Below are 13618 nucleotides of genomic sequence, written 5' to 3' on the forward strand. Positions count from 1 at the left end.
GAATATTAAATATAGTTCTCTGTGCTATGCAGCAGGACCTTGTTTTCTATCCATTCTATATATAAAAACTTAAATCTACTAACCTCAGCCTCCCGCTCCGTCCTTCCCCAAGCCCTCCCCTTGGCAGCCACAAGTCTGTTATCTATGTCCATGATTCTGCTTCTGTCTCATAAGTAAGTTCATTGGTGCCATATTATAGATTCCACATGTAAGTGATAGCGTGGTATTTGTCTTTCCCTTTCTGACTCCACTTACTGTGATGATCTCTACTTGCATCCATGTTGCTGCAATGGCGTTATTTCCTTCTTCTTATGACTGAGTGGTATTCCATTGTATGTACGCACCACATCCTTATCCATTCATCTGCTGATGGACATTTAGGTTGTTTCCATGTCTTGGCTATTGTGAATAGTTCTGCTCTGAACATAGGAGTGTGTGGATCATTTTGAATTAAAATTTTGTCTGCATATATGCCCAAGAGTAGGATTGCTGGATCATATGGTAGTTCTAGTTTTAGTTTCTTAAGAAACCTCCATACTATTCTTCACAATTGGCTGTACCAATTTACATTCCCACCAGCTGTGTAGGAGAGTTCCCTTTTCTCCACACCCTCTCCAGCATTTATTGTTTATAAACGTTGTAATGATGGCCATTCTGACCCTTGTGAGATGGTACCCCCATTGTGGGTTTTATTTGTATTTCTAGACTCTTCTTGAGTGAGAATATTAATCTCCGTTGCAAACTGCTTGTTCACAGCATTAAGCACTTCACCCACAATATCACACTCCATATTTTATCAATCCTAAGAAAAGGTCTGTGCTATTATTATCATCTCCTTCCTAGAGGTGAGGAGACTGGAGCACCAGGAACTGAAGTTATTTGCCTCATCTCACATATCTGTGTGCTCTCTCTTAATTAATTTATTTATTCATTTCTAAATTTACAAGCTTTAGGTAAAGTTCACCTTTTAAGTGAACTTTTGTTTTGACAAGTGTAAAGCATTATTTCCTGGCAAGGATTTACATTAGCTTTTGAGGGATATGAAGAAAAATAAAGTGAAGACCCAGCTTTGAACAGAGTTTGTAGACCAGTGATCATGTATCCATCACTATAATATCATGGTTTTCCACCTTTGAGTCAGAAACGCTCTCAGAAATGTGGAAGTGCATTAATGTTCTGGCAGATAGTGGTTTTTTCCTTGATGGGGGTCGGAGGGAGGTGGAAACTGCCTTTGTGATCAGCCATAAACAAGATTTCTGCAGTTTAGGGCTGTGAGATCAGAACAATTTTATAGACAAAAGCAAACTATGTTAGGAGGGCAAATGCCTATGCTATATAGAATATCACATTTGGGGCAAATTACTCCAACATGCTTGGAAATACAATGGAACAGTTTCTGTATTGTGAGGTAGCAACTATTACTTTAGTAATGGGTGAGAGATTCATTTTACTCCATTTAAAAGATGTAAAGCTAACCATTGCCACAAGGAACTTTTTGTACAAGACTAAAAAATCACTTTCTCCTTTGGACTGTAACATGTTTAGATTGTAAGGAAATGCTTTCTTTCAATAGCTGCTCATTTAGCAACAACTTCCCTGTGTAATATAGAGGTTGCAAACTGGAGAATGTATATTTAGCTGAATTCAAAATCCATTTCAATATCTTTTGAACTGCATGTGTAAAGGAAAAGCCAGTTCTTTCTTTTTTTTTGATTGAAAGTTTCACTGTTATAATAGTGTTCATTTATATAGATTTCACATATATCCAAATAGCAGAAATATGTTAAACCCATGAAAATAAATTTTTTTTCAATTTTATTGCTGTATAGGTGATTTACAATGTTGTGTTAGTTTCAGGTGATAGCAAAACCATTCAGTTATACAAACATGCATAGACACACACACACACACACACATATATATATATTCTTTTTAAGGTTCTTTCCCATATAGGCTATTACAGAATATTGAGTTCCCTGTGCTGTACACAGTAGTACACAGTAGGTCCTTGTTGGTTATCTGTTTTGTGTATAGTAGTGTGTATAGCTCCTAATTTATGCCTCCCCCTGACCTTTTCCTTTTGATAACCATGAATTTGTTTTTAAAATCTGTTTCTGTTTTGTAAATACGTTCATTTGTATCATTTTTTTAGATTCTGCATAGAAGTGATATCATACTTGTCTTTCTCTGTCTACCTTAGTATCATAACCCCTAGGTCCATCCATGCTGCTGCAAATGGCATCATTTCAGTTTTTTATGGCTGAGTCTTCTCCAACACCACAGTACAAAAGCATCAATTCTTCAGCGCTCAGCTTTCTTCACAGTCCAACTCGCACATCCATACATGACTACTGGAAAAACCATAGCCTTGACTAGACGGACCTTTGTTGGCAAAGTAATATCTCTGCTTTTAAATATGCTATCTAGGTTGGTCATAACTTATGTTAGGTAGTTAGAATATGGAAAAAGGGTCCAAAATGGCGGTGGCTAAAAGACAAGGAAGGGAAAAGCCTGCGAAAATAGAACAAAGGAAGGTCCGAGGACCGGGTGAAGACCTCAAGTAGAACAAACAGCACTCTGGCTAAGCCCAATTTGCATAGGGCCGGCCCAGGGGGGGGACAAACGTAAAAAGAGGAGCCAAAGTGCTCGCTGTCTCTCTCCCGTGTGCTGGCACGCTCCTCCACTCTCTTCTCTTCGCGTCTTTGGGTTGGCATGCCCTCACGCTTTGAGGATGGATTCTCCTGCTATCTTCTAAATAAAATAGAGCCGTAACACTGATTTGTCTAAGAGCTATAACACGGTTTGTCCAAGACCCGAGAGCTGTGACGCGCCAAGGGCTTTAATATCCGTTGCTCCGAATCTTTGTTGTGGACAAGACAGAACGGAGGAGCATACACTCGCCTGACAGGACTAAGTTTGGGGCTTCCCTGGTGGCTCAGATGGTAAAGTGTCTGCCTGCAATGCTGGAGACCCGGGTCCCTGGGTCGGGAAGATCCCCTGGAGAAGGAAATGGCAACCCACTCCTGTACTCTTGCCTGGAAAATTCCATGGACAGAGGAGCCTTGTAGGCTACAGTCCATGGGGTCGCAAAGGGTCGGACACAACTGGGCGACTTCACTTCACTTCAGTATTCCATTGTGTGTATATACCACATCTTCTTTATCCATTCATCTGTTGGTGGACATCAAAGTTGTTTCCATGTCTTGGCCGTTGTAAATAGTGTGGCAGTGAACATAGGGGTGCCTAATATGTTTGAATTATGGTTTTCTCAGGATATATGCCCAGGAGTAGGATTGCTGGGTCATATGGTAGTTGTATTTTTAGTTTGTTAAGTAACCTCCATACTGTTATCCATTCTCATTCTTTTTTTTTTTAACTTTCGTTTTTATTTTCATTACTCTAAGAGGTGGATTAAAAAAGATATAGCTGCAATTTATGTCAGAGTGTTCTGTTTATATTTTTTCTGAGCTTTATAGTGTAAATGTATTAAATAATATGTAAATAACCTTAAATTTAGGTCTTTGATCCATTTGCAATTTGTTTTTGTATATGGTTAGAGAATGTTCTAATTTCCTTCTTTTACAATAGCTGTCCAGTTTTCCTAGCATCACTTTTTAAAGAGACTGTTTTTTGTCCATTATATATTCTTGCCTACTTCGTCATAAATTAATTGATCATAGATCCATGGGTTGATTTCTGGGTTTTCTGTTCTGTTCTAAAGATCTATATTTCTATTTCAGAGCCAGTTCCATACTGTTTTGATTACTGTAGCTCTGTAGTATAGTCTGAAGTCAGGGAGCCTGATAGCTCCAGCTATGTTTTTCTTTCTCAGGAGAGCTTTGGTTATTTGCAGTCTTCTGTGTTTTCATACAAATTTTAAAATTTGGAAAAGCCAGTTCTTGTGTACAGTCAGAAGAAATCAAGATAAAAATGTTCCTTTAAGTTTTAGAAAGTTTTTATATGTTTGGGCTCTTTCATGATCAAAAATTGATGGAGCACTTTTCCACTGAGGAGTACATCTCATTTTTTAATTGATGCTGAGAGGAAAATGAGATGCAAATCTGTGTTTAGACTATAATTTAGTTATAGGTGTTCTGATCACCTTCCATTTACTGGCTCATGCAAGGACCATCATGATGCTTTAGTTATGGAGACAGATTCCAGAGAAACTCATGCACAAATTCAGGAGCTACCCCTTTTCTCACAGCTTATTTTCTATCAACAGCAAAACAGGGCATTCAGGACTGCCTGAATCTCTTCAGGGTAGCTTTTCCTAAATGATTGGTTGGCCTTCAGCTTATCTGCACTGGGAAGGCTCTGTGTGCCTCCTAGATTGTCACTGGGCTGGCCTGCGCTTACCTTGGAAGAAGGAAGGCACCTGGAAAGCCCAGTCAAGCACTCTGAATGGTTCAGTCATGCTAGTTCTCCTCAGGACTAGAATTCTGGCCCTGACTTTGATCTGCACTGCATCTCTATCTGGGCTCAACAAATCTGGGATGTCCCCAGACTATACCAAAAAAGTAACTTAAAGGGGAAAGGATTTATATAGCTTATTGTAAGTTTCAGAAACATTTTTGTGTTAGGTAGCAGGTATCAAGTGTGGACATTTTGTACCAGCTCTTTTCATGAGCTAAATGTTAATATCCTACTCAGAAGAACTCCCCTCAAGTTCACAACCCAGATTATTTGGGAAGACAATATAAAGCAAGCTACTTGTTAATGATGGTTCAAGAATAACTGTGGCCACCCTGCCCACCCATCTGTGGCTCTGGGTTCATGCTCTACTGGAGAAAAAGGGCCAGGAAGAGCTTCTTCATTTCCTGGCTCAATTCAAAATTTCTGAAAGAAGCCCAGTGAATCTAATTTTCATTCACTTTTTCTTTATAAGGGGTAGATTTTACATATCATAATACATTTTTTCCATTTTGACCAAGGAATTAGTAAATTATGTCCAAAACAAAATCTAGCTTATCATCTCTTTATGTACAATGTAGGAGCTACAGATGGCTTAATATTTTTAAGAAGTTGAAAAATAATGAAAAGCAGTTACTATTTCATGACATTTGAAAATCATATGATATTAAATGTCATTGCCCCTAAATCAAGTCCCTAAATAGCCGTACTCATTTGTTTATATATTGTCCAGGGCTGCTTTCATGATACAGTGGCAGAGTGGAGTGCTTGCAACAGAGCTTGTGTGACTTTACAAAGCCCCAAATATTTACTGTCTGGCATTTTACAGAAAAAAAGAAAACTTGTCACCCTAGAGCTAGAACAGCTAACATTCAGCATAGCAGCTGAATAAGCACCCACTATAAAGTTTTCTTGGTGTTAATTTCCTTAACCATGTGTTGTAATGAGTGGCTTTGGTATGGCTATAAACTCTGTTCTGGGAAATACAGAAGAGGCCAAAGATGTGTGAAATTTAATGTAAATATTAATGTAAAGAAATAAAAAAACTCTTTCAAGTGACTTTCATAGAACAAAATGTAGATAATTTTCTGCATTCAATACAACTAGCTCTCTTTTAGACAAGATAATCCCAGAAAAAGTATCCGTTACAATATAACTCTTAAAATTTATTCTCCAGTTTTTTAGTCCACCTTTCCACCCCATGCTCTACCCACAAGATGTTCAAGTTATTATGAGTTTAGCCTCCTACTCCTCAAAGAATCTTTGGAGATTAGCGAATGAAGATGTAATTAAAATGAAGTTGAAAAAACAACTCTAAAATTGAGTCTGAAGAACATCAATTCAGGGGAGAATTTAGCACACAGATCTCGCTAGATCTATTAGAAGCTCTGAACGATGCTGCTGTCTTAGAGTCACAGCAGACATGTATGTAGTCTTCATCTCTTGCATTTGCTGGGAAGGATCATTTCCTTTAATTACGGGCGTATCTTCTCAGTCACTCTGGGTGTTGTGCAGCGCATGTCTTCCAGGTGAAAATGTGACTAACTCACTCCTATAGCAAATGATGGGAAAAGTTGTATAAAGATCCTGAAGTCTAGAAGCTTTTGAGACATTTACTCTTATAATCTCTGAACCAGACTTTGAAGAACTGATTTAGAGGTTTCACAATTAGGTTCATCATTTCACGGAAATGCCATTTAAACTGGAGCAGCTCCAAGATTCAACAAGTGGGACATATTTAGATAAGCTATGGCACCAGTGGCATAGTGAAAAACAGAAACATGTCTCAGAATGGTATGGAGAGTATGCCAGGATGCAGAAGTAAGTATGCAGAATAACATCAAGATTCATAACTAAAATGATGTACACCCCTAAGGAACCGAGGGAAGTAAAACAGAGCTTCAGTCCTCAAAATGTGGTGCCTAGCCCCCTGCAGATACATGAGCTGGGTGTTACCAGTCTGAGACAAAAAAAGTATGGGAATCCAGACTAACTGTTCAGAAACTATTGTAATAGCTGTGACTATTGTAATAGTAACTTTACTATTGATTTTTAAAACTTAATTTAGCTTGTATTTTTGTCTTTTTTTTAAACCTTCTTACTTTTTTTATCTTTTAAAAAATTTTTAAATTCATTTTATTGGAGTATAGTTGATTTACAATGTTATATTAATTTCTGCTATATAAAAATGACTCAGTTATATATATATATGTTATTTTTCATATTCTATTCTATTATGGTTTATCACAGGATATTAAGTATAGTTCCCTGTGCTAGACAAAAGGACCTTGTTTTTATGTCTTTTTTATTTCATTTTTATTTAGTAATTCACTTTTATTGCATTTCACAAATGTATGTCTGTAACGGACTGGAAAAAATGAACTTCCTTACAGAGAGTTTAAGAAACACTGTATATTGGGAAATAAACATGTTGCTTAATATTAAATAAGCTACACGTTTTCTTTTGTCATTTTACAGACATGACAATTTTATTTTAATAAAAGGCTGTGGTAACACCTGGTCAGTTATTTGCTATCAAATTACTGTGCTTGACCAGAAGGAGAGAGTTGTCTTTTTTTTCCCTTGGGTTTAAACAACTTTTAAATACCAGATACTGCTTTATGTGGCAGGGGTGTGACAACAGAATTCTATTTAAATGGCTAAATCACTGCTGAAACATAGTTTAAGGTAGGGGCGGGGGTTGGGGGAGGACAGCAATCCTACAGAAATGTGTCGATTAAGTTCCTGTGCAACCAAATAGAAATGTCAGGATCTTCCTCCACTTAAGATGCAGGGACAAATGCACTGAGGCATGAGAAAAGAATTTGATTTACAATTTGAAGGAAAACCAGCAGTAAGATAATTGAGAGCTGGAAAGCAATCTTATTCCCGCCAAATTGCTTTCCTCCATGTGTGCTCCATTTAGAGGCGAGATTCCGAGATTCGAATGCTTACATTTAGTTTGTGCATATTTTCTTTCCCTTGTGAATATTCCATCCTGTCGGATTAGGACTGTTGCTCTGCTGTGATCAGCAAAAGAGAATATTCTGAGTTGCCCAGTGCTGGATTATGCCTGAAGCTCTATAAATAGGAAGTGTTTTTTTTGGTTTTGTTTTTTTGTTTGTTTTTTTGTTTTTAGGTTCAAAGGTGACAAGCTGGCTGTTAACAAGAACATTCTTGGTCTCTAAATTGCTAGAATGTGGATTCTTTTTTAATTTGGGTTCATGAGAACGAGAGACAAGAAAGCACATTGCAGATTTTAGAGTTGGTAAAATATTTAACAGTACAACCACCACCACAACAGTAACAGTCGATACTACTGTTACCGATACAGTTTGTGGCAGGTTTGACGAATACCAGCCTTGGTGTTGCTTACAGTTTACTTTTTCCATGAAGTATTCATAAACAAGGATAGTTTTCCCCTCTTGGCCTGGGGAAATTACCTATAGGAATTACGCTTATATTCATGGGTACAAAGATAAGATGTGTGCTGTTACTGCCAAACCCTTACTTAGCTGGTTCTCTGACTCACACAGATAGTCATTTCTTTATAATTTTTGAAAATCTGTGACAAAATTTGTCTCAAAAGTTTGGTCCATAGGCCATGTGTTCTGCCCATGAAAGCACATTTTTATGTCTTACAAGCAATAAGAATTTAAAGATCAAAAATATTTTCATATTAAAACATCCAAGTGGCCCTCTTAGTTTTACCTTCCTTGCTCATGTTAGAAGGTGTTTTGGGTTTGCTTACAAGAAATGCAGACCTGACATTCATTTCGATAAGTGTCTCCTGTGAGCCCCTGATAACATTAGGGGCCAGAATCAGAATTCTACTGCTCTCCAAAGGTAAGGCATAAATTATCATTTGGGGAAGAAAAATAGAGGAAAAGTAAACAGGAATAGACAATGCAAATTAAGTTTGAGCCAAGAACATGCCTGTTTGAAATTTAAAATTGGCTATAAGCCAGAGCAGGTTATACCCTGGGTACCTAGAGGAAGATGGAGGTAAATAGACGGGATGTTTTTATTAAAAAAAAAAAAAATCTACAGAGCTACAAGCTGTTAGCTCTAAAACTGATAGTCTGTGCCTCTCCTGGGCAGACCTTTGTCCACATGGACCAGGTCTTCCTGGGGTTGGTGAGCACAGGCACTGTGGTGATGCTCTCTCACACCTACCTCACACCTGCAGCTTACAGGCAAGAGCCCTCTCACTCTGGGAGTGAGAAACAAATGTGCCTTTGGCGTGAGCCTGAGTCAGCCCACAGTTCTGCACTGCCCCGTGACTGAATAGGAAGGACTGTAAGAGCTGTACATGACAGATGGGGGTTGGAAGTTTAAATTACATGTGATTATGCATGCACATGCACACACATGCATGCACACGATGCATGCACACACTTGCACGCCCACATATACCCACAGGTACACACATACGCACAAGTGCATGTGTGTACACATACATGAATACACACATGCATGTACATACAGACATGCACATACATGCACATTCACATTCCCAGCTGCACTGGAAGCCTACCTACCTAAGGGAATGCAGATTGGTCAAGTTAAAGCAACTAATCCTAGAAAAAAATGTGATGCATACGTAACTTAAATATTTTAACTTAAAACACATCTATGTGCATTTCAATTTCTACATCTTTTGATAGAATTTTTTTTTCCCATCAAGTGACAATTTCCAAGAGCCAGTGAGGCTGGTCTTGAGCAGAAGTCTGATGCTCAGAGAGTTCTTGCCTAAACTACACTCTTCAGGAATCATCTGTCATTTCCAGCTCAGGAGTCTTTATATGGAGAGCGTGCTCAGCACCTGGGCAGCCACCTGTGTGCAGACTTGGCCTGGACGCACAAAGCTTTGTTGTGAAGCTTTTATAGTTCTTCCCTCACGCCTAACTCGATAGCAGCAATGTTTGGCAGTCCCCTCTTCCCCCTTATCTGGTCTTTCCGAAGGATTCAACTTAGTTTTTATGGAAAACACTCTTCCTCACTTTGATTTGCTTATGTATTATTTCACTAGATTTTATAATCTAATAAGACATGGTACTTGCATGAACAACTTTGGAAGAAAACTGATACTAAGAGCATAAAAGCTGAAGGGTTTCAAGTGGACATGCATAGAGTTACCGACCAGCTTCATAATCTACTGGACTTTTGTCTCTAAGTTATGCAAAGAGGATGGAGGTGGTACTGATTCAGCTGTTTTCCTCATCTCTAAAAAGTTCACGATAAAATTTCTGACACATTTCCCAAAATGTATAGAATCTTATGGTCTGTATTTTTTCACTTACATGACCTCTGACTTCATCTTCTTTTTCTACATTTATTTTTTGTTAGAACTCATGTATTTTCTTTCTATGTTCCTCATACCACGAGAGACATTCAGTCCTTCACTGGAATGACAGTGTGATTGAGCTTAGTAGATCTCTGCTTTTGCTGTTTTAAGCAGGTTATGGTCCATGTGTTATAAGATTTAGGGTCTAAAATGAGCATATGATGAAAAAATCCTTTAGGGAAAAGGACCCTTGGACATCCCTTGATAAGACTCTAGTTGAGTCCAACATAGATCTCCAGAGGTCTGAAGCATTTATCTTCCCAGAAGCTTGGAACAGATCCCTAAGTTGAGAGCTGGATGAAGCAGTTTGGCATGTCTTCAGGGAAGTACCTGACAAATCATAGGTGTGGTTCAAACCAGAGTGGTGCTGGGTGGGGTGGGGTGGGGTGGGGTGGTCACACTCTGAGAAGAGTCCTAGGAACAGAGGTTCATGCTTCTCACCTCAGGCATCTTATACCACACTGCGTCTGACTTTAGCTACGTATGTGTTTCTCCCTATTAGTTAACTCCATGTCCTGACAAGAGAGAACACACACTCCTTCCAGTCTCTCTCCCCATATTCACTTAGGACATGCTCAGCAGCTGTGAGTTAAAATGGAAATGGAGAAGTAGAAAAATTTGTGCCTTTGGACGTTCATGGCCTGTTCTCCCTGTGTTCACCAGAAGTCCTTCAAATATGTAGTTCCTATTTTATTACCAACTGTACACTCTTAATAAAGGACACAGTGTTTCTATTTACTATTAATAAAGCAATATGTCCTATGAATAAGCTAATAAACGTAGTCTTCAAAATAGAACTGCACATCGCGCCTGTTTCAGTGTTTTCCTTGGTAGATTGTCAAGGCATGGCTGTTATTTTGGGTGATTTTTATCCATCTCTGACTAATCTTTATTTGAGTTCCCGGAAGTATTTTTTAGTTCTGACAATTTGGTATGTAACATTTGACACCTTTGAAAGTGTGACCCCTGCGGACACTGGTTTGTTTTCAATGCGACAGTGTTGCATCATGATTTAAGGTTCTGAGCAAGGACTTGGGTGGGACTATTTGGTTTTAAATTTCAGCTCAGGCTATTTATTTAATCTCCATGCACCTCAATTTCCTCACCTAGAAAAGGCATGTTAATAGTATCTCTTGCGTGGACTTACTGTGAAGATTAAGTGAATTCATCTGTCTAAGGTGCTGGAATCACTACTCGTGTGCCATGAGTGCTCAGCCGGTTGTTGGTACTAATGCCGACCTCGCTGTGTGCATGAGAGTGGCTTCCGCAGCAGTGGCCGCGCTGTGCGCTGCCAGTGCCTGGGTGCGACGCAGTCGTGACACTTAGTGTTCTGGTCTTTCACCGTCTCCCTCCTCTCCCGTGCAGGTGGCCCCGGCCATTAAGGAGCGGATGATGAAGAAGGGGAGCCTCATGCTGGGCTACCAGCCACACCAGGGGAAGGTCAACTTCTTCCGGCAGGTGGTGATCAGCCCTCAAGTCAGCCGGGAGGACATGGACTTCCTGCTGGATGAGATAGACCTCCTGGGGAGGGACATGTAGCTGTGGCTTTGGGTCCCCCAGAGGCGCGGGTCCTGCCCTGAGGGTAAGGGTCCAGGGCATCCGGGGACACACAGACTGCAGCCCTTCTGGGGCGAGTAGGACACATGTCCCATCCTTGCCCAGCAAAACCGAAATGCTAAGCAAGTAGTGTTAAGTACTCTCTAGTTGCCAGGGGGCTACTGCTGCAATAAAGGAGGTAGTGAGAGGTGGGTTTTCTCTCAGACGACGCCTGGGACAGAGCCCCAAAGAGTTTAGTACCACATGGGCTCTGGGCTCATTGCTCTTGAAAGAGCAGCTGAATTAGCGGGTGGAAGAATGGTTTACAAGGTGTGACCCAGACACCAGCGGCCCTGGAATCCTGTTAGAAATGCCTGGCCTCAGCCTTCCCCCAGACCCACTGAATCAGAATCCCTGGAGGGTGGGGGGAGCCGGGTGCTCTGAACTTCATGCAGCCTTCCAGGTGCTTCTTAGGCAAGGTAAAATCTGAGAGCCAGCACTTTAACGCAACTTTGAATTAACTGAGTACTACTCACTCTGATGTGTTTGCCCGCAAAGGGATATCTGATACTTTGGTGGCTCTGAGAATGCAGCTGTGGCCTCTTAGTACTAATGTTTAGGGGCATCAGAAGTATAGCAAAGCTGTTTTTAAAAGAGAAACTATATATAAGATGTTTACTTTATGAAAAGGTATCTTTTATGCAGGCTAAATGTTTATTCTCAAAAGTTAAAATTAACCAGTATCTATTATAAAGTATCTGAATTAGAGCTAAGGATAAAAGACACAGACTTTTGTAGTGTAGCCTTTTAATCAAAGCAGTGTCCCTAATTCATTTCCCAAAATCGTTCATGTCATTAATTGGGAGTACATGTTAGATATACATGTCTCTAATTAGATGCCTCTTAGCTTGAGGGGCTCCTTTCTTATCTTGATCTCTGCTTGTAGGAAATAACGAGAATGAAGTCCAGGGTTATACGACATTCCCTTTCTCAAGCTTTAAAATGGCAGTGTAGACTATTAAAGGGTTTATATTGGGCAGAGAATCAGGGAATTAGAGGTCTTTTGGGGCACACACCTCTGCCATTTATCCTGGGAGTGGATAATTGTAATTCTGTCTCTAATCCTGGTCCTAGATCTCTAGCAGAATTTCCTTTGACTAAGAAATAAACAGAATTCAGAGGTGTGGGAGTAGGGGTCAACAAGGTACAATTATGACTCTCATTAGAGCTCCCCTCTGGAAGGCAAGTGATGGAGAGTGTTCAGGTATTAGACCGGAGCAGAGGTCGACAAGGCAGTTACACCTCTGGTTAGAGCTCCGCTTTGGAAGGCACGTGACTGAGTGTTCAGACGTTAGGCTTAGCGTGTTCAGTACCCATCTCGTACGCCTTCGCTAACCTGCACCATTTAAATTTTGAAGAGTTAAAAAGCAGATATGTACTATTTCCTTGTATTCTGTATTTTCATTTTAGAGTGTATGGTTTCTCAGTATCTCCATCGGTCAAAGAATATTTTAAACTTTCTCTGAACTACTTTAATCTGTGGTATGTGTATTGCATCTCTTGTTGCCTCTTTGGTTAAACATCTCCCTAAAATGTTCTGAAACTGATGTTTGCAATAATTTGGGTTTAATGAAATAAAAAAGCAATGTGAGCACACAGTGTGTTTGGCTTTTCCTTTCCTGTCTTTCCCTCTTCACTGGATTGTACCAATACATGTTAGTTATTTATTTTGTAAGCAATACATAATCATTTGAATTTTTTAGGTGTTAAAATCTTTTGAAAACTTTTTATTATATTGGAATATAGTTGATTTACAGTGTTGTTTGTGGCAGGTTGATTGATTCAGCAGCTTGATTCAGTTATTTATATATATATATATATATGTAATTTTTTGGATTCTTTTCCCATATAGGTTATTACAGTGTTGAGCACAGTTGATTATCTGTTGTACACACACACACATATGTATATTAGTGTGCATATGTTAATCACAAACTCGTAGTTTATGCTCCCCCCACCTTCCCCCTTTGGTAACCTTAAGTTTGTTTTCTATATAAATCTGTGAGTCTGTTTCTCTTTCATAAATTAGCTTATTTGGTGCCAGTACGTGAATTGGGCTCTGTTGGTGTTTTATTTAAATAATTGAGAGCAGGTTTTAAGTGGTCTGTTTTTTAGTTAACACCTTACATGAAACCAGTTATAACCAGTGTGGGTGTGCCTCTTGTTCAGTCTGTCTTCATCTGGGCAGGCCACGGGAGACCCCACAGCCCCAGTTCAACTCCTGTCAGGCCTTCTTTTGTGAGGAGACAGTTTCTTGCTCAA

At 39.5% G+C, this 13618-nt stretch overlaps 1 protein-coding gene across 5 annotated transcripts in view; it reads left to right on the forward strand.

Annotated features, from left to right (window-relative positions):
• GADL1 (glutamate decarboxylase-like 1) overlaps positions 1-12950 on the forward strand; it is a 195805-nt gene extending 182855 nt beyond the window's left edge. For all 5 annotated transcript variants that reach the window (XM_010835560.1, XM_010835559.1, XM_010835563.1 and 2 more), the window contains one exon: positions 11126-12950. In XM_010835560.1, the coding sequence (XP_010833862.1) occupies positions 11126-11299 (174 nt within the window). In that variant the 3' untranslated portion in view covers positions 11300-12950. The remainder of the gene's footprint in view (positions 1-11125) is intronic.
• The last annotated feature ends 668 nt before the right edge of the window (positions 12951-13618 follow it).

Source organism: Bison bison, unplaced genomic scaffold (assembly GCF_000754665.1).
Source record: "Bison bison bison isolate TAMUID 2011002044 unplaced genomic scaffold, Bison_UMD1.0 scf7180017864043, whole genome shotgun sequence".
Taxonomy (NCBI): Eukaryota; Metazoa; Chordata; class Mammalia; order Artiodactyla; family Bovidae; genus Bison; species Bison bison.